General features: G+C 38.6%; 2 protein-coding genes across 2 annotated transcripts in view; one reads left to right on the forward strand and one right to left on the reverse strand.

The window, feature by feature from the left end:
* Nucleotides 1-6,617, reverse strand: part of LOC140167906 (arylsulfatase B-like) — a 44,451-nt gene extending 37,834 nt beyond the window's left edge. The window contains exon 1 of the mRNA XM_072191196.1: nucleotides 5,832-6,617. Within this exon, the coding sequence (XP_072047297.1) occupies nucleotides 5,832-6,617 (786 nt within the window). The remainder of the gene's footprint in view (nucleotides 1-5,831) is intronic.
* Nucleotides 6,618-22,610: 15,993 nt separating this feature from the next.
* Nucleotides 22,611-25,011, forward strand: LOC140168774 (serine/threonine-protein kinase PDIK1L-like). Its single transcript, XM_072192184.1, has 3 exons — nucleotides 22,611-22,863; nucleotides 23,112-23,739; nucleotides 24,241-25,011. The coding sequence occupies exons 2-3, from the start codon at nucleotides 23,124-23,126 to the stop codon at nucleotides 24,777-24,779; spliced, it is 1,155 nt and encodes a 384-aa protein (XP_072048285.1). The 5' UTR covers nucleotides 22,611-22,863; nucleotides 23,112-23,123; the 3' UTR covers nucleotides 24,780-25,011.
* Nucleotides 25,012-26,268: the final 1,257 nt, after the last annotated feature.

Below are 26,268 nucleotides of genomic sequence, written 5' to 3' on the forward strand. Positions count from 1 at the left end.
GTATACTTTTTGAAGAAACCTTCCTCCTCCCCATAATCATAATAATTGTTCTAAAACCAAAACTGCTGCTTCTGTATTTCCGCCCATAATGTTATGTACATCAGTACATCATGTTCCAGCATATATTTCATATTCAATATGACATAAGTAGGCGTATATAGAGGTTCTGCTTTATTCGATAACATTAAACCACAAAGATCCCGAAGCGATCCAAAGTTGATGAACTTTCTTCAAAACTTATTTAGGTTACCCTTCTGTGCGCTCACCTAGGGCTTTCATCATGTTCAAGAAAAATTAACCTATCTTAAAATTTTTCATGCAATATCTCCGAGAAAAGTATATTCCAAGGTCGGAGTACAAACACGCGCAGTAAATTGGTGCAGTGCTTCATGAGATAACTTGTAAATTTTGGGGGGAAATTAGATTATATTACCGTTGGAAACTTTATAATTGAAGTCTATTCAAGGCGTGTAGTGGCGCTCATTCCCTCAGGAATATCTACTTTTACGTGACGGGAATCAATGTACATCAAGTTATTTCCTAATTTTCCTCAGAAGTTTTAGAACTAAGTGAACTCGCACATTAGCATGATATAAAGGGCAATTGCTATCTCGGTTTACTCGGCTGCCAACCAAGCTGTTATTTTCCTGCATTTTCTTATCAAAATAAAATTAGGCCGGTTTTGGAATGTAACACATTATGGTTGACTAGTAGGTCTGTATTATAGCCTTCATAATTTGAAAATACATTAGGCCCTACATCATCATGATTTTAAATTTAAATAAAAATTCCTTTAAAAAATGAATGGGGCGCCCAATGAATTTTAAAAAGGCCATAAAAAGTGGACTTAAATTACCTCCGAACATGATTTTAGGGTTGACCTGTTAAGAACAGCAATTAAAGTATTTTTGAGACCCAGCCGTGTATATATCGCCTGAGTGAGAAAACGGGAGATACCAGTATTTTCACATAAAAACCACTTAATGCTATAGCAGCCATTTAAACTGCTGCGATCCCGGGCTGCGATTTGGTAGTTCACAGCATCTTGCGAATGGTAGTGAGCTTTGGCAAAAATTGTATTGATCGTTTCATAGAACAGTGTTTCATAGCAAGTGTGTAGAAGAATTTAAATCACTGAATGGGCCTTTAACTTGAGAATCTCCCGTAGGCCTACTGGCGTGTTCTCGATAGATACACGGCTGAGTCTCGAAACGATATACATGTAGGCCTACTTGTATTCCATGCAGGCGGCGGATGACATGATCGAGCCGGCAACTCGTGAAACCGCCCGGCCGTATGGCATTTTCCATATACTTGGTTAGTTTTGTGGGGTTCATTATGGAACCCCAACGGTTTTAGCTTGTATTTATATTATTTATCAAAATAGGCCTATTTGTTTGTGATATTTCAAGCGTTTTAAAATTTCAAAATAATCCCATTCAATTACACGGTTGACGATGAAAATTTACTGAATTTAGGGACTGCACGTCATACACCACCTGATTCCATGTGACAGTCTACAATACTTCTAGTGGCAATGATCTGAAGATATTATACCGAAATCATGTCTGTTGTTTTATAATTTTGTCTCCTCGATCATTGACCCCACTCATGTTTCCTCCCTCCAGCATAAGCAATGATTAGGGTATTCCAGTTGAAAAACATACACCCCGTATACAATACACGACCTTTATCATCCACACATGGAGTGTGAATTTCAAATGGGGTTATACCTATATGTGTAACCCCATTTTAAAACTACACTATCTGATGATGGCTATGTCTTCTTGTTTGCTTGTTTGTTTGTAAGCCAGGACAAAATCATATAAGCATGCTGGGTGGGGGCATGCTGGCCCATGTGGAAAGAGAAGTGCATGATGGGAAATAGATTTGAAGACAAAGATCAGGGAAAAGAAGGTCACTAACACAATCAAGTTTAATAACAATGTTATTGTCACCCTAGCTCTGTGTCAGGAGAAAAGGAGGCTTCTTAATCCAATTTCAACTGCCACTCGGGCATTTTTGGCGACGTTGGTTTCCTTCACATTACAATAATTCACTTAAATGTTCCCTCCCATGGCTATCTATTTCTTGCGAGGTCTATTAGCAATACACCAGACAATAAAAACATACCCTTAAAAACTTTACAACTACAGGAATTTAAACTTCCGAAGTTCTTAAGTTAAACTTGTTTCGGAACTGAAACACCTTATTTTTTAAGTCTCGCATTTCTCTATTTAATATGACCCGTTCCCTCAAAACAGGGCACATTCGCGCAGCAACCTGAATCCCAATCTGCTCTATCGAGATGCAAGTTCTTGCCCACATATTCGCGCAGCAATCTGAATCCCAATCTGCTCTGTCGAGATGCAAGTTCTTGCCCATACATTCGCGCAGCAATCTGAATCCCAATCTGCTCTATCGAGATGCAAGTTCTTGCCCATACATTCGCGCAGCAATCTGAATTACAATCTACTCCATCGAGATGCAGGTTATTGTCTACATTATTCGCGCAGCAATCTGAATTACGATCTACTCCATCAAGATGCAGGTTATTGTCTACATTATTCGCGCATTTTGGATCACCTACTTAAAGGCAATGTGTAGTGTTTTATTGAATATATAGGTTAATAAATACGTATCACTTGTTGGGAGTGAAATTGTACAAAATAATGTACGCGTACTGAGATGTTAATGCGTCTAACGCAACGCACGAGCCCCGCAGGCACGATTTCTGAAAATATGATCAAAATCGTTGTTCGCGGATTATAACTGTTCTAAATACTTTGCATAAAGTGCCTCAAAATGTTCAGCCCTGGAAGTCGTATAAATAAAATGTCAAACATTGTATGCACTATTCAGTTACTTTCCTGCTCCCTGGGGGTATATGTGGGAAATGATGGGGCATGTCATTTTCGGATTAATTACATTTAAGCCTAGGGGTCGGAGAATGTACTTTAAGGCACCCCCCCCAAAAAAAGCAATCATGGTGCCACCTCACACCTATTCCTGTTTTTAATTAATCGCGGGTTTTTTTACGCTGAAAACAGTAATTTGGACAAGTGTAAATTTACATAGGATATTTTGAAGGTCTTTTGAAGGAGAAATTTATCAAGTTGGACAGGAGTTCGCGTGACAGTATATTTTTTTGAAGAAACCTTCCTCCTCCCCATAATCATAATAATTGTTCTAAAACCAAAACTACTATTTCTGTATATGTACATCAGTAACATTCATGTTCCAACATATATTTCATATTTACTATGACATAAGTAGGCGTATATAGAGGTTCTGCTTTATTCGATAACATTAACCACAAAGATCCCGAAGCGATCCAAAGTTGATGAACTTTCTTCAAAACTTATTTATCCTTCTGTGCGCTCACCGAGTGCTTTCATCATGTTCAAGAAAAATTAATCAATCTTAAAATTGTTCATGCAATATCTCCAAGAAAAGTATATTCCAAGGTCGGAGTACAAACACGCGCAGTAAATTGGTGCAGTGCTTCATGAGATAACTTGTCAATTTTGGGGAAATTAGATTATATTACCGTTGGAAACTTTATAATTGAAGTCTATTCAGAGCGAGAAGTGGCGTTCATTCCCTCAGGAATATCTACTTTTACGTGACGGGAATCAACGTACAACAAGTTATTTCCTAATTTTCCTTAGAAGTTTTAGTTCTGAGTGAACTCGCACATTAGCATGATATAAAGGGCAATTGCTATCTCGGTTTACTCGGCTGCCAACCAAGCTGTTATTTTCCTGCATTTTCTTATCAAAATAAAATTAGGCCGGTTTTGGAATGTAACACATTATGGTTGACTAGTAGGTCTGTATTATAGCCTTCATAATTTGAAAAATACATTAGGCCCTACATCATGATTTTAAATTTAAATAAAAATTCTTTAAAAAAATGAATGGGGCGCCCAATGAATTTTAAAAAGGCCATAAAAAGTGGACTTAAATTACCTCCGAACATGATTTTAGGGTTGACCTGTTTAAGAACAGCAATTAAAGTATTTTTTGAGACCCAGCCGTGTACATGTATATATCGCCTGCGTGAGAAAACGGGAGATACCAGCTATTTAAACTGCTGCGATCCCGGGCTGCGATTTGGTAGTTCACATCATCTTGCGAATGGTAGTGAGCTTTGGCAAAAATTGTATTGATCGTTTCATAGCAAGTGTGTAGAAGAATTTAAATCACTGAATGGGCCTTTAACTTGAGAATCTCCCGTACTGGCGTGTTCTCGATAGATACACGGCTGAGTCTCGAAACGATACTTGTATTCCATGCAGGCGGCGGATGACATGATCGAGCCGGCAACTCGTGAAACCGTCCGGCCATATGGCATTTTCCATATACTTGGTTAGTTTTGTGGGGTTCATTATGGAACCCCAACGGTTTTAGCTTGTATTTATATTATTTATCAAAATAGGCCTATTTGTTTGTGATATTTCAAGCGTTTTAAAATTTCAAAATAATCCCATTCAATTACACGGTTGACGATGAAAATTTACTGAATTTAGGGACTGCACGTCATACACCACCTGATTCCATGTGACAGTCTACAATACTTCTAGTGGCAATGATCTGAAGATATTATACCGAAATCATGTCTGTTGTTTTATAATTTTGTCTCCTCGATCATTGACCCCACACTCATGTTTCCTCCCTCCAGCATAAGCAATGATTAGGGTATTCCAGTTGAAAAACATACACCCCGTATACAATACACGACCTTTATCATCCACACATGGAGTGTGAATTTCAAATGGGGTTATACCTATATGTGTAACCCCATTTTAGAACTACACTATCTGATGATGGCTATGTCTTCTTGTTTGCTTGTTTGTTTGTAAGCCAGGACAAAATCATATAAGCATGCTGGGTGGGGGCATGCTGGCCCATGTGGAAAGAGAAGTGCATGATGGGAAATATATTTGAAGACAAAGATCAGGGAAAAGAAGGTCACTAACACAATCAAGTTTAATAACAATGTTATTGTCACCCTCTGTGTCAGGAGAAAAGGAAGTTTCTTAATCCAATTTCAACTGCCACTGGGGCATTTTTGGCGACGTTGGTTTCCTTCACATTACAATAATTCACTTAAATGTTCCCTCCCATGGCTATCTATTTCTTGCGAGGTCTATTAGCAATACACCAGACAATAAAAACATACCCTTAAAACTTTACAACTACAGGAATTTAAACTTCCGAAGTTCTTAAGTTAAACTTGTTTCGGAACTGAAACACCTTATTTTTTAAGTCTCGCATTTCTCTATTTAATATGACCCGTTCCCTCAAAACAGGGCACATTTGCTCAGCAATCTGAATCCAAATCTGCTCTATCGAGATGCAGGTTATTGCCCACATATTCGCGCAACAATCTGAATCCCAATCTGCTCTATCGAGATGCAGGTTATTGCCCACATATTCACGCAGCAATCTGAATTACAATCTACTTCATCGAGATATAGGTTATTGTCCACATTATTCGCGCATTGTAGTGTTTTATTGAATAATAGGTTAATAAATACGTATCACTTGTTGGGAGTGAAATTGTACAAAATAATGGCCGCGTACTGAGATGTTAATGCGTCTAACGCAACGCACGAGCCCCGCAGGCAGGATTTCAAACACGCGAAAATAAAGCCCATGATTTTGCTATTTTTATAACAAAATTGTCACTAAAAATGTCGGAAACTACAACCAAATGTAAATGAATCAACCCGCAAGAAAAAAAATACTTAAATACTCCAACATTAAATTTACTGACTGTTCTTTCAGAGGCACCTTGTATCAAGCCTCGCTTTATTTTGAACTTACCGGGTACCGTCCTGTCATCAAAGATGCCCTCGTTGGTGTACACACAGGCTGCACATAGTAATTCTCTAAACGGACTCCAGAAAGCGCCAGGTCATTAATAATTGGAGTATCAACTACAGAACCTGTCCCTCTAGTATGGTATCCAATATCATTGTAACCCAAATCGTCTGCTATTACAAATATTATGTGTGGTTTGGCGGGCTTTTTAAATGCCGGCTTTTTCGGTGTGGGATTTTTAGCTGAGGATAACGGATTCGGTGATGTATCCTCCAAACTGTCGACGTCATTTGGTGATGTGACCTCGTTATTGTTAATGTCATTTGGTGATGTGACCTCGTTATTGTTAATGTCATTTGGTGATGTGACCTCGTTATTGGTGCCATCATTAGATGTATCAATTCCATTATATGTGAAAACAACAGGTGATTCTTTGATTTCAACCAGTTTACCTTTCTTCTTCTTCTTTGATGATATTGTGCCTTTTTCTCTTTGTTTAGCAGCATTAAAAGTTGATGTTGCATTTCTAACTTTGTTCCGAGCATCTTTAACTTTTTTCGACTTTTTCTTTGATGTGATGGGTTTTTCCGGTAAATTTTCTCCCTCGTTTTCCGAATCAGTAGGCAATGTCACAACGTTATCAGAGCCACCATTACTTGCGTCCTTTTGACCTTTGACATTTTTATCGCTTTTCTTTTTCTGCTTTTTAACTTTGGTCGCCTTAGAACCTGCAACATCCACTGTTGCCAACGTTACATCGTCATTATCCACGCCAGACTCGCCAACCATCGTATCTTTGGCATTCACCTTTTTATTACCTTTCTTTTTTTGCTTCTTAGTTCTGATGGTTTCAGTTTCTGCGGCATCCTGCGATTCTGATGGCAAGGTTGCCCCATCCTCATCTCTGTCCAAATCAGGTGCAACAACCGTCGAATCTGTGCCTTTCGTTTGTGTACTAGGTTTCTGTTTCTTGGCGACTCCAGTTCTTGTTGAACCTCGTGGTTCTGAAGTTTCCCCATCGTGGCCTACCGGTGGATGTTTGTTTTTAACCTTTTTATTGCCTTTCTTTTTGGGTTTCTTTGATTTTTTGGTCTTAGTTCTCGCTGTCTCATGTGTCTCATGTAAAGGCAATGGTATATCTTCAGTGCCCAAATCAGATACATCAGCAGGCAGATCTTTCACTTTTGCCTTTTACTGCCCTTCTGTTTTTTTGGTTTGGAGGCCGTAGTTTCTATTCGATCCTGTGAATCTAATGGCGAAGCTATGTCTCCGTTGTCCACATCAAATACATCACCAATCGGCGGGTCTCTAAGTTTTTATTGGCTTTCTTTTTCTGTTTCTTAGTTTTGGTGGTTAAAGTTCCTGTTGCATTCCGTGTTTCTAGTGGCGAAATTGGTTCATTATTGTCCACATTAGAAACATCATTTGGCGGATTGACTTTTACTTTCTTACCGCTTTTGCGTTTCTGCTTCTTTGAAGCCTTAGTGCTGATTGACTCTGGTTCTGGTGACAAAGTTGGTTCTTCATTACCCAAATTAGATAAACCAACTCCAACTGCTGAAATTGTAGCTTTCACTTTTTTAACGCGTTTATTTTTCTGTTTTTTAGTCTTGGTTCCTTCAGGTTCAATTCCTGCTGCGCCCGGTGGTTCTAAAAGTATCCCATCACTATCATCTCCCGAATCAGATGGTGACGGCGCAACATTACTAGAAACATCTACACGTGACGACCCTCTATTTTTAGCCTTCTTACTTGTTTTAGGTTTCTTCTTTTTCTGAGATTTAGTTCTTCTGGCTACCAATGGATTCAATGTGTCTCTCGCGCGGTTTCTCGACACCAGAGAGTCTCTCGACGGGTCATCATTTAAAGTATTTGGACGAATAACATCATCTTCAATGTTCGGTACTGCTACAATAGCATCAGATGCAACAGGTCGACGCGAGTCTCTTATTTTTTGCTTTTTATTTCCTTTGCTTCTCTGTTTTTTATTCGATGACTTGAGAATTGATGATATTGTTGCTGCTCGATCAATATTTTCCAAATTAGGTGGCGTCGAGGATTGCCCTGTTTCTGTAGCGTTAAGTCCCTTGACAGTTTTCCTTTTATGTTTCTTCTTGGAAGCTCTTGTCGCGTCTACTGTATCAAAGAGTATAGAAACAGCAATGCAGAAAATCAGGATGGTTAACAAAGACGTCCTTGCGTTCAGAAACTCGCAATAAGATACCCTCACCATGGTTAACCAAATAATCAGTTGATATTTCGTGCATGTGCCTTGACTACCGCCACGCCAATAGAACTAACCAGGGACTAAACTCGCAAAAGTACAAAATGGAAATTGAATTTTCCGAAAATCCAATTTGCTTGTCAAGACGCTTTGGGCTATTCTATTTGAAATGCACACTCCCTATGGAAGACTTAAGTCTTTCTCAGAGGGAATAAGCCAAGCTATAGCCTCCCGATATGTGTTTCAAATAGAATACAAAATTGGGTATAACTTACATTTGAAATACTCACTCCCTGTGGAAGACTTGCTGATGGCTAAAGTCTTTCACTGAGGAAATTATGCCTATTGTGTTTCAAATGGAATACGGAATTGGGTGACATCCATTTGGAATACTCGATCACTCCAGTGTATAGGTAAAGCCGGCCATTTACCGGGGTTTGCTAAATAACAAATCCCATTTGGAAAAACATACCCCTTCTGTGGAAGACTTTATCATCCACAGGGGTAGTGTGGATTTTAAATGGAATAGCGCATTATATTTTACAGGAAGCTGGCACAGCCTGTTCATAACTGGGGTTCATATAATGATTTCTGAAATATAATAGTTATTACTAAATAAGCACGATCATGATGGAAACATTAAATCTCCTTGTATGTCCACACTAATAATGCTCTGGTTATAACAACAAAATGTTTATTAGTGTTAGAATATGTGACATTTATAAATCGCCCTTTAAGTGAAGACCTGGGAATTTCTGGTGAGATTCAAAAGGTCTTTAAAGGTCCTACGTGGTCCGTGATTAACACAATTTCATTTTATAAGGGAGCTGGCATTTTCTTCAGAAGGGGGTGGGTCCCAATGTACTGGGGTGTCATAAATTTTTGGAAAGATGACCACAAATAGTGTGTTTATTTTATTCAAAAAGACTGATTTCAATACAATTTTAGCCTGTTTAGGGGGTAAGGTGTAGGGCCTATCGGTGGTGGTGGTGGTGGTGTGGGGTGGGTTTTGTCATAAATTTGTTGTTGCCGAAATAGGGGGTCGCAATCTTATTGACGCCGACTTTTTGTAAATTTGGGACTCCCCTCCCCTTTCGAAGAAAATGCCAGCCCCCTAAACATGATAAAACATGATAAAACAATAACAGTGACTCTGCATGCTGTGTATGGGATCTACCACGACTTCATAATTACCAGAGTTTTTTTTAATGGAATTTTGATGACAAAGTTTGAGGAAATGGGGTTTATTGGGTAGCCGAATCTGGGGGGGTATCAACTTAGTCAAAACGGGGTCATCGGGTATACGACTTCGGAAAAGGGGGCTATGGCCCATGTGGACAGGCACATAATATAGGCCTACGTGAGTGTTTTCCTGTTTCCCTAGGGAGAACTTGTTACGCATTTACAGTAATTTGAATTTGTTAAAGAAGGAATACCCCAAGGTTTAGGCACGATGTTTTAATAAATTTCGAATTCCTAATTAGTACGTTTGTACTTCATAAAGTACCTATTTAGAACAAACGTATTTGCGTGTCAGTGTGTCCAATGCAACTTATCATGCATGATCATACATTGTCAATTTTGTCTCCAACTTTTGGACACAGTAGCCCGGCACAGTAGGCCTAAGGCCCTGTATCCATAGGCTGTTCCCTTGTGGCGTGTGCCCTTGTTCCGTGTTCACTTGTTCCCATGTGACCTGCCACACAGACAACGAACCTTAGCAAAACAAAGGTTCGTTGTCTGTGTGGCAGGTCACATGGGAACAAGTGAACACGGAACAAGGGCACACGCCACAAGGGAACAGCCTATGGATACAGGGCCTAAAGTTCCGATGGCAAAGCCCGGCGGGTTCTATTCAGGGGGTCTATTAAATAAACTCGTGATCGGAAGACATGTCATGCCATCGTGTGTTGCGCACTTTACGAAAACAAAAAATCAAAAACATTTATTTCTGAGGGTGGGTGTCACAAAACGATTCGTTCAAAAGTGAAAAAGAAGAAGCTACATTGTTTGTTTGTTTGTTGGGTTTTTTTTTCATGGTATTTATGGGTCTCTTCCCTCCTACCATGCATTTTGTCTTCAGGTCTTCTGAAAGTAAATGATTCGCCAGGTCACGCAAAACTATCAAATAACTCAAATTATATCTTCCAAACAATTCAATTCACACGGAATTAAATAACCACAAAATGGCAAATAGTGTGAAATGATTTTCGCTACGTGATTCAATGCATGAAAATAATATTTTTTGACATAAAGATGGCATATCCGAATCTGAATCATCTGCTTAGTATAATGTACTTGCACTACATATGTACCAAGTCTCATCTAGATAGTTACTTGGCAAATCAACTTTGTATAATTGGGAGTATGTAATTTACATCTTTGGCCTCGCTTTCAGTTTTCTGCTTAGTTAACACCGGCATAATTGGAGCGACTGTGGTAAATTACGAAAAACGTGGATCCACCCCCCCTCTAAAAAAAAAAAACCCCAAAAGCAAACATTTTATCTTTTGGCCTTGCTCAAGTTATTCTCAACGAACAGAATAGGCTACTGTCAGCCTAAGGATATGCCTAATCCAATCTCAATTCTCAATCTTATTTTGATTGAAATCATGTTTAAAATCATATGAACCGATATATAGGCCTAACCAGGGATAGCGTTTTAAGGGGTCTTGGGGTCCAGGACTCCTTGATTTGGCAAATCCCCGTGATTTGGACCCCTTAATTTTGTACGTCTGTGTAGAATTAGATGCCTGGACCCCTTTATTTGCCAATTTGGACCCCTGGACTCAGCAGGTCACCGCTAACCCTGGGCCTAACTTTCTTTTCCAGTGTCAGAAAGAATGATATCGAGTTGATTGTTATCAAATATAAAAGCTTTAAAGAGCCCTTTAAAGGTGGGTAATCCGATATTTTACATGGTGTGTGCTATCTTATAATAAGCCTACATTATATACATATATCTGTAACAATCTGATCCAAATTTTCAGTTGAATAGCTTCAGGCTCTTTAGGTCTCGCCTAATGTGCCTAGATTTATAAGATCTCACTGCATTTCTAGTTAAATTTGACTCAATCCGTCAAATATTACTAAATCCGTGACAAATTTGACACAATAAAATTCAGGTCAGATTTTACATGATTTCTGGTCCAATTTGACTGGAAATGTTAGAGTATAATGCTGTTTGATGCATGAGGGAATGCGGCTGTCAACCGGGTCACCCGCCTTTAAGACCAAGAAAATAGCGACAAGTGATTTCACAGTGTTCTTGGTCGTTTACCGAAATGTCAGAAAGTTTGATTTGTCACTAGATCGTTGTTAAGCTTTGTTAACACACGACCCAAACATTAAGGAAACGGACGAAATTTAAATGATTATTAGCTTTATGGCCAAAGTTGGGCTTATAAAACGATTTCATAAACCCGTTGCTATAATACTAGCGGTCGACGGGCAACTTGAGGCTGAAGAACTGAGACGAATAATATTAAAGATGAATATTATTGGTAACATTTGCAAAGCGACTGAAACTGAAATGAATTTTACATTATTCTGCATCTAGTAATCAACCTCATTGGTCAAAAGTTATCCACTCAGCTAAAATAATGCCTTGCCCACTTTCGGAACGCACCATTTAATTTTCAGGGGCCATGGGAGTTTGGGTCGAGCGCATTTTTTTTAGATATTATTATTATTATTGTTATTGGAGGGTTTTTTTTCGCCGCCAAGGGTGGCGATTTTTTTTTGAATTTAAGATCTTTCTGCAGAGTTGGGTGGAGGAGTTTTTTTAAACTGATCAGTGTGACGATTTTGTTTCTTTTTCCCCAAAAAAAACTCCCGTGCGTCCCCTGGAAACCAAATGGTGCGTCCTAATTAATAAGTCTGTATCATGAATATCTTTCACCAAGTATTTACCCAAAGTTGCATCTAATTCATCGAAAAAATAAAGCCATAGGCCTATACGAATCAAAATGGTCTTTTACAAGTATAGGGATAGGGCTATTATATCTAATCAAACTTTCATAAATGTATAGAATGCTGAGGGGTTTCGGTCGGCAAGCTTCCTCGGGGAGGCATCCTGTTCCACGGTTATTGTCCCATCTTTAACGGCTGACTGACATCAGACTGCCTTGTTAAAACAATATTATTGGACATGGACGTATTTTCCTACTAGTACTACCCTATATACCGGGTACTTCCATATTTGCCGGGTATATCTGAACCTTACTTTTCCACAAGTTAATATTTTAAAGCGATAGTTTTGTTTTCATAGGTTTCATGTGTTCCATATTACGGATGTCAGTTTATCCTGAAAAGGAAATACAAGATTTGTAATTGACAACTTGAGCAAAATATAAGACGTGTAAAGCTGCTTAAGGGACGCAGCATTAGATTCTCAGGGTGGGGTAGGAAGTTTTTGAAAAAAAAAAACTTCACCCACTACATGAGTAAAAAAAACTTTCCCCACCAACACTAAAAAAAACTTTCCCCACCTAACTGTGTATAAATGCATGAAATTAAAAAAAAAAAAAAAAACTTGACGCCTTCGGCGGCGAAAAAAAAAACTTCGCAGAAAAAATTTCTTTCCACGACCCCAACTTCCTATTCCCCCCATGAGAATCTAATGGTGCGTCCCTAAGGTGGTACTGAACATTTCCTTGGTTTTGACACGTTATGCCGGTGTTCACATTTGTGGCTTTAAATAACTGTAAAAGTTAGGATATAGTAGGTCTAACTTTAGGTCAATTATGCAAAAGTAAAAGAAACAGCATTGAATCATAGGTCAGTATTCCCTATCAAAAATAGATCTTGATGTTGGGCCTACTATTATTGCATGCAAATATTTTATCCATGAATAGGCCTATACTTTTAAGTTGTCCAGATCCCTGATGTATAAGATTTCTTCAGATAGGCTAAAGGTCGCTGGTTTGAATGAAATTGACAAGCATTTTTAATAAAGAATTAAAATTCTTTCATTCAAAGATAATTAGGCTAACCATTAATTTAGTACCACCTTTAATAAGTTAAACTTTAAGTAAATCATCCACCCTATAATGCCAAATGAAATAACGCATAGGCCTACACAATATACCTATGACCCGGGGTATGCTATTATGTTTCTAGTAGGCCTATATGAACAATATCATTTCTGAAAAAATTACATTAGGCCTACATTTGATATTCGCGCCATAGGCATAGGCCTATTATATGTTTCAATTTGATCGAATAAACCATAGACTAGGCAGAAAGGTAGAAAGAAACGGTCTGATTTAATCAAAATCAACACGGGAAATTGTTTGTATAAAGCCCGGTTCATACTTACAATTCCACCCATATTCCTTATTCAATCTATGTCAGTTTTATTTCCCGTCATGTTTGTTGTCAACAGACATTCGTTAGTGGATAAACAAACAGCATCTTGTCTGACGTCATCTAGAGGGGCGTGGCCAGTGAAGCAAGGGGCAGAGTGACCCCTGACAAAAATGAAAGGAAAAAGTGCCCCTCTGACAACTTAATAAAAGAGAAAATCAGGAGGGCAAAGGAAAAGAAAGAGGGCAAGGGGCCCCTTTTCCACCAAAATCCACCCTGATCATGGGCCAAACTATGCCATAGTCGATTTTTGATCAATAAAAGCATGTTATTAATCATGATGAAAGCATTCAGTTGAACTCGAAATTATAGGCCCTACTGATATTTATTACATCAAAATACTAGTATAAAATTGTTATGAAAAAGTTTATATGATTATATTAGTGACAGTAAAAGTAAAGTGTACGTAGGCTTATATTATTGAATGCAACATATCATAATGTCATAATTATATTGGCACTTCAATACTGAACAATTCTGATTTTAGAATCTACCAGTTTATTAATCGCGAAAAAAAAGTCCCTAACACACGCACTGTCAATCATACTTGTTTATCAATCCAATTAAACCGCAAGCAATTACAAGACGCGCTCATGTGCATGCACGAGAGTTTAATGTTCCCGCCAACACAAAGGGCGGTATAGTTGTGTACCATGTACATGATGTAGTTATTTTAACTACATGGTACACAACTATACTGCCCTTTGTGTTGGCGGTGCCCGGAGGATTTAAACCATAACGAGATCTGGGCGACCAATCACAAGCCAGATCCATTTGAAGATGCATTACATCATGGCCAATTTTAGTAGGCCAGAAATCCGATAACATAGGGCCTGCACTTTGGCTCGACATTTGAAAGGGGCGTGAATTCATTTTTGGATACGCCCCTATTATAATTAGGTATATACTCGCACACATTCCCTATATGTATATACATGTACCACATGTAGTAAATCTGTCTGCTTTGTCTGCATTGTGCCGTTCTTAAGCAAATAGTTAAACACGATTTCATCAAACATTATAACAATAGCTCTTTTACAGTGTGCAATCATCCCGGGCAATAATTGGGCAATAATAGAGGATGTGCGTGAAATTATTGATTGGCTCCATACAAAGGATTTGAACCGGTGTCCTTCACCGTAATCATGGCGCAATGCAGTGCATTCAATCAAACGTTGTCGTCAACCTATTTGATCGTATAGTGCATTTGTTATGTGTGTGAGACGAGCTGTCGCGGTAGATTGCAATAGCTTGTAATCATGGTTTTGTTGAATGAATTTGAGTACTCCGCCATATTTACAGTATGATACGTCATAATCTAGGTGATTATTTGCATTGGATGTCTTGAATACGCTGGCGAAGTTGTGTAATAATCGGATTAATGCTATAACAGTAGGTGAATACAAGTTTTGAATATATCGCGTTGCAAAGCCCCTTTCAGTGATCCCAGCGAAAGTGGGAAAAAATCAAATTGTTACTTTCATAAATTTTTTTAATGAAAAAAATTGGCAAAAAACCCAAGAAAACGGCAGTATCGACGAAGTTGATGCCCCATTCAAATACATGTAGCTAATTTATATATACTGTCAGTATATAAATTACAGATTCACGTAAATGCATTATTTTTGTCTTAAATAGGCCTACTCGGCTTTCGGCTGAACCACTAGCAGAAGATACCAAATTGATGTTTTATGACCTTTGAAATTCTTTTTGTTGCGAGTGACATGGTCAGTTCAATACACGCCGAGTGTCCTTGACAGGTTTGACTCTGCTTCAGTGGTCATGAAAGAATTCAAAAGATAACCTCTGCCCCAACAATCCCAAGCAATTGTCTGAAACTGCTCTTCGGATGATGTATCATAAGAACTCAGTCGTCAAATGATGATAGTCATATAATGACCAAAAGATTATTACTGACTATATCATTGAAGACTGAGTTCCGCTGATCTAGTACAAAATCTGAATTTTGATGATTTTTACGATCGTCCGGATGAAAAAACCACTGAATGGGCCATTAGTACCCTCCTCTCCTTACCCTGGCAATATGAATAAAAGAAAATAAAGAAAAAATTAAATAAAACAAGAAAAAAAAGTCAAAGAAAAGAAACAATAAAAAAGAAAAACAAATATGAAAAGTTCGAATAATATTTGGTTTATAAAATTAATGTGACCGTGATGAGGCTCGAACTCACCACCTTCCGATTTAAAGTTCGAAGCGCTCGTGTACCAAATTCTGATGCCTTTCCAAGTGAGCTAGATGCTCCTGAGATACGAAATAAAAATAAAATAATACACTGTATACCTGCTTGTGTCGGTAATTGATTTGCTCTAATTCCATAATGGTACAGTGCAACAGAGCAAAAATGCCCAAAATTTAAAAGCTATATAATTTAAAAATACTAATACAAGGGAATTTCAACATAAGAATCCAAACAATTAAGTACCAACATGCACAGCTTTGTCCTTATATCACATTTGGGTTTTAACAAAATGTTATCAAACCTCTACTGTGATTGGCAGCTGCAAAAGGCATCTCTTTGATAGCTGATAATGGCCATCCATTCAGCAAGTGGCTACTAACTGACCTTGACAGGCTTGAATGAGCACTGTCATCTGCTACAAAACCATCACACTCTAGGACCTGGTCACTCCATAATGCTACAGAGAGCACAGTACTTTGACAATGGAGTGAAATTATTGATTAGGTGCGGATTTTAAAAGTACAGCTTCTATGCGTGTATAGCAAAAAATTGGAATAGAATGTTTGGAATCATGTAACTAAAATACTAAATGCATTCTGCAAAATGTGCTCTGACCAATATATAAAGCATTTCATTAGCTTTAATTTGACATATTGTTTGACATGTTTGGAATTATGGTAAATCATTAAATAAAATATTTATTAATTAATCAATTAAGTCAATTAATTAAAAATTTAATGCAAATATGCATATTTTCTCTGACAGAATTGTAGGATTTGACAAGAGCCATCTTTCTTGTAAATTTGATTCTTATAACATACCGGTATCGTATTGTGTCCCGTTATAGTTGCAGAAAAAATACGCGTGCAGGACACACATACGCACCCCCCCCCCCACACACACACACCCAGGGGATCGTACCGTTTTACAATCGTATAACATTCATTGGCGCTAGTAGTAAATTCCAATTTTCTTTGCTTTACCTCACTTGTTCGGCTCAAACATTAAAGGGGGACATATCTGACAGTAAAAGCTTACATTTTATGGAAATTATGTTTAACTATTTGCTTAAACAGCACAAAACAGATAAAGCAGACAAATTTACTATGGGCCTATACGTATGCCAGGGACTGTGTTGAAGGGACTGGAAACGGCTTCCACCCATTGTCCCATGCGGGTTGTTGGTTTACAAATTATCCTCAGTTGAGCAAGCATGAATAATACGTTGATCGTAGTCCGAATAATCAGTCCCAGAACCAGTGGCGTAGCGTGGGTCATCTGATTGGGGGCACCGACCATGATTGGGAGGGGGGAGCGCACCGGGTCTGATTGGGGGACACAAGCCATTTTTTGGCAATTTTCCTATGGGATTTTTAAAATTTTGCAATCGATTGGGGGTGCGGGCAGTGCCCCCCCATGCCCCTATGACGCTACGTCAATGCCCAGAACAAAATATAAATTTCTGACATGATCGTGCTCTGGGTCTGAACTGTTTCCGTTTGAAATCTTGATGGCAAATTGGACAAAAGAAGCACATGGTTCTACTTGACCTCCTGAAACTTCCGGGCATCCGGGGAGGGGTCAATCAAGGTCACATGGGGTCAAATTTTCAGAGTGCTCCAACTATGCCAAGTAATATATCAAAATACAAAATACTCGTATGGTCATGAGGATTCCAAAAATGTATAGTTTGTTATGCGTCAGACCTTTCTACAGTACGACAGCAACTTTGTGACCTCTTTTGTTCGACAGAAAATTTATACGGGTTGGTGAACACGGGTTACGTAACACAATGTTGAAATTTTAGCCGGCAAACGCTTTTTATCAAAATAGCTCCAGAAATGGAATACACGGGTCGTATATTGCTCCATTTATGTACCCTGACCACAGATAAGATATCAACCATTTGTGTAAAGCAACAAATAACGTGTAAAAGTTGAATTAAATGGGAAAAAAGAAGCTTGAACATGTCCAAAGTAGCTCGGAAAATGAGAAAAATTGCATGTCACGAACACAAAAATGTTCATATCATCCAGCAAGAAAAAGCGCCGGAATCAAAAATGGGTGTCATGTTATAGAATAACTAAAGTTAGCTTGCCTGAAAATTTCATCACTTTAGGTTGGGGTAGGCCTATATTTCTAGTCGCATATTGAACATGTTGAAATGTTTATCTTTGTGCGTGACTACTGTCACGCCATATATTGTACGGGCGATGTTTTTCCTGCAAAGAAACTTTCATTGTCAATTGTCCATTGTTGGTTATTTATCTTGAAAATAATACTCCCAACGTTCAAACAATTTTAAAAGTCAGCATAAAGGTTTGTGTTACATTATTTGGACAGTGTTAATTCATTCCAGAAATAGAATACACGAGTGAGCAACTGAGTGGGAATAACATTGCTATTATTGTCACCGAATTAATCATATCTCTGGTATGGCTTAGTGGTAAATACATGTATTTGGAAGTTCGATCTTGGTTCGAACCCCGCAAGCACCTCTCTTTGATTTTCGATTTGATTTTAACTCATATTTTTAAATCCTAGTTTTCATATTTTTATTAAAGCCATAATATACGATTTCGGGCAAATTTGAAGTTTTGTTATTCCAAAATTATAACAATATTTATAATATTAGTAAATAACTGTCAGGAAGGTTTTCACGTTACATTTGAAGCAGAAGTAGCGAGATAAAATGAAAAGAAAACACTTAATATCTTGACCGCTTAACTGTGGTGTTCTATGGGGGACTAGTCTTAATAAGTTAGTTGCTCTATCTGGACAACGAACTTGGCTGATTCCAATTAGGTGTAATCCGAGGTGTAAGTTGGACATTGTGTAAAAATTACAAATATGCCAAAATATTAGGTTTGAAATTCGTGCATCTCATGATTTAATATGTATGCATAAAAGCTCATAAAATATGTTGCCGATAGGGGAGGGTCTAGTCCAATTAAAAAATCGTGAAAATCTGTGTTGACGTTCCTTTATTTGATAGGCCTATATATATATTCTTTTAAAAATTACTTAAGTTTGACAAGCTTTATTTGATTATTTCATATTGAAAGCTACTGAACTTAAATGCATTTTTTGTAAAAAAGATATGAACTCGAATGTAGGATTAGGCTTAAACATGCGTTTCTGTGGCATCCACATCTCTCATACCACATTATTAAAATATTATTTTGTAATATTAATATTGGTATCTCAATTGTAAATTATTTGGCTTTGCATTGTTACTAATTTATTACAAAATGTTTTTTTTTCTATATCATGTTATTTATATGTATGGCATGTGTTGAGATGAAAATAAAACTGAACTGAACTGAAATAAATCATGGAAAAAAGTGGGCCTTCAAGCTGACATTCATTAGGCCTATATTATTAAAGACAAAAGGGAAGGAAAAAAGAAAAGAAAAACGAACTGAAAAAATCCACATAATCGATAAAATAACACGGGAATCGAACTCACAACCTTCAGCACTGCACACCTTCGCTCTGTCCACAAGCCATCGCAACTTGTTCGGGCAAAGGGTATTCTTTTGCTATCTTATTTCTCGTTCAACATGTTCAAGGATCTCACTCAACAACAATCTTTTCAAAACTGCTTGTACTTCAGTTAAATGAGATGATACTACCTTCTTTGACGACTACAATATTTTGTTACACAATAGAGTATTTTGCATTTATAAAATATATAACAATAGACGTTTTAATTGCTATATTAATCAATATAACATGTATAATAGACAGCGCCGGCTGGGATCCATTTCGTGAAGCATCGTGACACTTGCAACGTGCGCTTACGACACGAGGACTCAAAGAACGCAACTTTTCAACCTACGACTAGGTTATTCCACCGCTCATTTTCGCTGAAATTTTAATACAAGCTGTGGTTAATTAATGTTTATCATAACAGAAAAGCATTAGACCGGCGTTTCCTCAAAGCTGTAGATATAACCATGTTTGTTATCGTGACATGCATTTTCTCTCATTTTTTAGGCTACTTCGCGCACCAAAAGCATTCATTTTTTCCACAATAATTCAACTTTTACACGTTATTCTTTGCCTTATACTCATGTTTCATATCTTATCTATGGGCTCAATATGGAAATGAAGGGGGAAACGACTCGTATATTCCATTTTTTTATGTTTTCTGAAAAACCGTATTTGCCACCTGATTTTCAACATTGCGTTACGTAACAGCAGAGGTCACGCCTGTAAAAATTACCGGAAGTGAGCTAAGTTGCTGTCGTACTGAATAGGGTGCTTGCACGGAAGATCATAAGTTCAAATCATCCTCCAGATACGCTCCAGAAGACATATGCAAATGCATGGAGTACAATACCAATCACCTGTAAACTGGTATAGATCAAAGTAAATCGTTGTACTCCATGCATTAGCATATCTTATGGAGCTTGTCTGGAGGATGATTTGAACTAATGACCATTCGTGCAAGCACTCTATGAGTGTGTTTATAGTGGTGTACGGTATTTATACGGTATCCTTATACGCATATGGGATTAGGATGGAATGTGACTTATCCGTTATCTCGGCTGTTTATAGTGGCAACCAATAGCGCTATTTTGAATCCGAGGTGGTTGAACTCAGCGTGTTCGAGGTCACCGCAATGCAATGTGGGAGGCACAACTATTTTCACAGTTTCAAATAGTTTGCCGTCGCAACTTCGATACCGGCCTATTTTTTTAACATTATTGCTACAGTACTGTACCATATTAGGTGATGTGTTATTACAGTGATAAATTTGAGCTGGGAGAGTTATACAACCCTGTTCCACTTCCTTGAATAACGGTATCGTTAATCCCTGTCTGTTTATAGTGGCCGTATACGGAATGAATATACTGCAATATCCATCGATATCGAAGGATATCAGCTCCGTATAATATGTGCGGCAAATAGCGCTATTGGTCTGTTTATAGTGGCGACCAATACCGTATAAGATGTACTTATACTCTAAATACCGGATAATCTGGCTCACTATAAACACGCTCATAACTTTAGAAATATTTGAATAGGGCAACATGAGTAAATAATAAGAAAACAAACATCACGCCCTCGATGCAACTCGCATGTAATCGAAGGCCATAAAAGATAACCTGATAACAATAGCTTGACAATAGCTATCTATAATCCGTTTCGAGTCCCTTCATACACAGTCCCTGGTCCAATGCATATACTGTGTGTATTGTTCCCGGGTATAGTCAATGCAGTCAAGCAAACATGTATTACATTTTGAAAAGGCTATAGTGTATCACAGGCATGTATTGAATGGCCAGTCATGTCATGTCAGTCATCTATTGGTTTTTTGACCATCGTATCACAGTGATGGCCAATCACAGGCGAAGTAATCAAATAGCAGTGACTGTTGCCTTTGTTACCACATGTCAGTCATCTTGTGATTATTGGACCATGTAAACCTGCAAAAAACGAGCCAAAGTGCAGGCCCTATGTCTCATCCATAGACAGCCGTGTTCAGCATGTAAACCGCAATCCAAAGTCAGTAGTCCACTTGGGAAGCTAACAAACAGAGGGAGTACGGTGACTGAAAAGATCAGTTGTGAAAATCTATCAATTGTGCACACATTAAAGGGGCATTTCGTGATCCACAGCCTCATCCCCCCACTTTTCCCAAAAAAAGTTGAGATTTTTATATCACTGGAAACCTCTGGCTACATAATGTTTATGTACAAAATATTTCTTGCAGATTAATTCGTTTTGCAAAGATATCGTGAAATTTGAATTTCGTTCTGGTGCACCAGAACGAAATTACAACGCATTGTCTATGGAGCAGTGTAATACACATAATCATGCATAACTCACAAACGCAAAATCGGAACAACTGAAATTTTGGGAATAGGCTTTTTTCGTGGATATGTATTGAAAAATGTCATAAAAAGAGGATGCTAGGATCACGAAATCCTCCTTTAATTAAATCAGAGTTTTAAGCTTAAATACAATATCCAGAGTATGCACGATGGGCAAGTGGACTACGGAGTAGACTAGGGCCAAAAGAGTGTAAAATACAACATTTTTGCGCACATTGTCATAAGCCCTTTTCATCCCGATCAGGGGCAAGAATAGTGTAAAATACAATTTTTTGCCACCCCTGACCAAGAAAGCTGGCTACGCCCCTGGTAGCTAGGGGAGCCGCAGATAATTGTCAGGGATAAAAATGTGGGTCATTGGGTGAGGAGCATGATTTTTGGCATTCGGTAAGAGCAAAATGTAAAAAATATGGGGTCACTGCGTGAGAACATGACTTTTTTTAAAAAAATGGAACCTATAGTTGGGTGAGAGCCGAAACAGCGTCACAGAAACCTCGAATATCGAGTTCTAAATGGCTTCAACTTTTTTGATAAATGAAAGGTGCTGTTCAATTTGAACTTGTAAGGATCTTTGATTGGTGACAGATCAAATGGAAAAATAGGGGGTCTCCGGATGACAGAGCATGTGTTCGTAAATAAATATGGGGTCTTTGGGTGACAGCGACGCTGAAAAACGGGGTCTTAACAGCTACATACGCGTCACCTCCAAAAGTGTGAGGGTCACCTGAACTTGAAGACGCCGGGTGAGCCGGTGAAAGCGCTATATAGTATGAATCGGGCTTAAGTCAATTATATTTGAATAATTTCAGTATATCTGCTGACCCGTGATACCATAGCAATTAAAGTATTGTTATAAGCAAGCCCTCTGAATGCGAATGACTTCATGGTGCAACTGTGATGTTTTATTCCAAAACTTTCGAATTTGACACTTTTGACCATTGTTGACCATAAATTAAAAAGTTGCACGAAAAAATATTGAAACAACTATTACAAATGCATGTGCGAAGTATTTGTCCAGCGGTTCTTAAGATAGCCTTTCAAATAATTATTTGAAATAATTATTCCAATATTTCAGTATCACTGTGCTCGTTGAACCATAAAATTTTGCCAAGTGTACGGTGTTAATTGCAAGGTCATTGAAATCGAGTTCACAGCCGTGATGTGAGAAATAATACTCGCATTCAAGTGCATGGTGTACAGCTTTACATGCAAAAAATATCTTGGATTTCTGAATTTTTCCTTTCTATCGTGTCATACTTTCAGAAATCTTGTACCGCTACAAATTTCCGACTCCATGCTTGAAGAAAAAACTAAATATATGAATATTATACGGATCTTCAAAGACAACAGAATCGTTATCATGGTTGTAACAGGAAGTTATAGGTCTACATTGTGAACAGGTAATTATACCTACGTAATTTGTAACTAATATGTTTTGTTTTCTCCCCCCAAAAAAAAGAAAAGCTCCATAACACAGGAATTTAAGCTCAAATCGAGGAAAATCATGCCAAATTGGTCCAATTTCAGCCAATTCTAAAAATTTTTATAGTCATGTTAGTAGTAAATCATACAGAGCAATGGATATAATAGCGCTATAATATCATTTTTATGTGCTCATTATTCTGTTCATATTTCATTTTATTTCTAGATTCCGCTTGCAATGGCAGCACCACCAGGTCCTCATTTCATGCCAATGGGTGCACCACCGCCGCCACCACGTCCTCATTTCATGCCAATGGGTGCACCACCACCACCACCACCACCACCAGGTCCCCATTTCATGCCCGGCATGATGCCCGGACCCGGACCCGGACCACGGCCTGTAGCTTATGAGAATCCACCAGGTTACTCTATCCAAAAGAAACTCGGTGAAGGAGGATTTGGGTGCGTCTTTAGAGCGATTCACCTGCGGAGCAACAGAACATGTGCGCTAAAGTCCATTGATATTAGCACTCTTAGCCGGAAGTACCGCGAACTGGCCATCAAACAATGGCTAGTCGAAGTGGAAGCCCTCGTTAAGGTGGCATCTCACCCTAACGTAGTCAGTTATCGGAAAGCGTTTGATACAGGCTGGAAACTTTGGGTGGAGATGGAATTCTGCGGTGGAGGGGACCTGACGCACTACTTGAGTGGCTGGACAACCCGTATTAGCCGAACTGTAAAACGTAAAATCATACAAGATATCGCGTCAGCTGTTGCGTACCTACATGAACAAGCGATAGTACATCGAGACATTAAAGCTGACAATGTTCTAATCTTAATACTAATAACGGCGTGTCCGTCCGTCCGTCCTCTGTCCGCGCGCTATCGCGTTCGCGTCCGCGCGTTTCGCGTTCACGCGGTGCACTATCGCGTGCTCGCGGTGCGATATCGCGGAGTATCAACGGGAGTGTGCGCGGAGTACAGTGCGCGCATCGGAAAAGCATTACAGTGTGACTAACAGGTGCATCTCATCGGACCAATAGGCCTATTTTCAAGACAGGATTAACATAAAAATCATCAGTTATGGTATAACCCGTTTGCGTTGAATTTCGTGGTATTCTGGGGTCCTCCAATGTGGTAGCAGGACAGGGTTTGAAAGAGGCGAACGATGGGTTTTCAGATTATGGGTACCGAAGTAAGCGTCACAGCTACAAAACATAGTTGATTAATCATTGAGCGACGCATATCGTAGTAGTTTGAAAGGTTAGGACATTAGTATTATGGGTAACGGGTGTTGGGAAATTAGAGATAGGCCTATCACGAGAACCGCCCAACCCGAGAACCGCGAAATCTAGTAGCTTATAATAGTGGTCATCGCGAAGCACTGGATATTACCGCAAAACTTGCCGATTTTGGGCTGGCAAAAGTGATCGCGACGTGCAACTTTGAAGGTAGTTTGGAAACTTACTATATGGATTGCACATGCGGTACGCGGTATTATTTAGCGCCTGAAGTACTCGAAGGGAAATACACGCTAATGGCTGATGTGTTCTCGATGGCGGTACTTTTTACAGCGATAGTTACAGAATCCAAAATCCCAAAACAAGGATACATGACGAGTTATATCAAAGATGCCACTGGTAAAATCTGGGCGTTTGGTGAATACATGATGATGACAAAAAGTGACGTAGCAATCAGGTCTAGTTTTAGCGCTGGAGGAAATCTGCGTAACCTCATCAACTCCATGTTGCAGTATGATTATCACAAACGGCCAACGGCAAAAGAGGTTTACCACACGATAACGACGATGATTTCTGTGGACGATTTCCCCAAAGATCCCAAAAATGTAAAAAGAGGCTGGGGAGACCGGCCGGTGCCACCTCCTCCAAAATAATGGACTGCACCTATATATCGCCTCCACCACGATGGCATGCATGGAGGGAACATAACATACTACTTTTATGAATTCTAGCTCATTGATGGGGAAGGGACTTGCAAAAGTGTCGCTGATGAAGTCCCTGCATGCATGCACCAATTTTGATAGGTTTGCAAACTATATTTCAAAATGGGGTCACCGTGTGACATCAAAGCAAAAACAGGGGTCATTGAGTGACTGAGTCATATTAGTGAGTTTTTGACTTATCAAAACCCCTGAATTTTATTTACCATGAATAGGCCTACTCTGCTTTGTGGTAATGCTATGTTATCAGCATTGTATGATCATAACTTTATATGAAACAGAGTGTAAGGAAATGTGAATAAAATTGTTTCATCTGCACAGTGGTGTATAGCCAGGACATTTTCAGAGAGAGAGAGGGGGGGGAGGCAAATTTCAGGGGGGGAAATTGTCACAAATGGGCTAAAAAGTAAAAAGTACAACAAATTTATCCATAATGGGGTAAATAAAAAGTACAACAAATGCATACAAATCTTACATATCAGGTCAGCCAGCATACCACAGGGGGCCAAAATTGTGTTCATCTGCTCAGTGATGTAGCCAGGACTTTTGCAGGGGGGGGCAGGAAGATCCATTTAAGGTGGGGGACAAATTTGGACTAAAATGGGCTAAAAGGTACAACAAATTTGTCCAAAATGGGCTAAAAGAGTACTGTATAAACAAATGCATAAAAATCTTAAGTATCAGGGCGGCCAGCATCCCACAGGAGCAAGACTTCTCATGGTGGATATGATATGGTGGCAAGAAGACTTGCTTCGATCATGATCTAATTGCAATTTCAAGCTATTGATTTATATGAAAAAGAAACTAAATATTATATTTCTAAATGATAATCTCCTCTCATACCATTAATCACATTAAATAAAACATTTACATGTACACAAAATATACAAAATTTACCAACCGCGAAAGACTCTGACCGCGAAAGACGGGTGACGGCTAGTAAATATAGACCAGACAGCCAACTACTAATAGCACTCCTAACGTGGGGGTGGTCTACTTTTCGGCGTAGTTGTAAAGCCTAATAATTCAGCCTATTACGAGCTGATCAAACTATTATGTACAGGTATTGTTGGTTGATCGATGCTTTGCAACAATTAGGTTTACCATATCTTTAGATGTCGTCAAAATGTGAGTTGTATTGGCCCTCGTCACTGTTCACATTGGTCCCACGGCTGCATCAACAAAAATACCGAGAAGCATGTGACACTGTATGACATATGATAAGTTTATGCCTACTGAAATAAAATAGTATTTACTGATTCAAAATATTTCTCGAATTTTGCTTCAAACTATGTGTAATATATCGAAGTTCGATTTTGGCGGTTTTCCCATAATTATATTATTTTCTTCTACTTACTATAGGCCTGTTATACGTGTATAAGCTTGTATACCTTGAGTATCTATGTTACAAATAACCTACTTT

This window comes from Amphiura filiformis, chromosome 13 (genome assembly GCF_039555335.1).
Source record: "Amphiura filiformis chromosome 13, Afil_fr2py, whole genome shotgun sequence".
Taxonomy (NCBI): domain Eukaryota; kingdom Metazoa; phylum Echinodermata; class Ophiuroidea; order Amphilepidida; family Amphiuridae; genus Amphiura; species Amphiura filiformis.

Excerpts from the sequence above, each read along its gene's own strand:
- LOC140168774 (XM_072192184.1), top strand. The coding sequence starts at position 23,124 with ATGGCAGCACCACCAGGTCCTCATTTCATGCCAATGGGTGCACCACCG. Across the intron at positions 23,740-24,240 it reads CTTAATACTAATAACGGCGT|TAGCTTATAATAGTGGTCAT; the intron begins GTCCGTCCGTCC and ends CGCGAAATCTAG.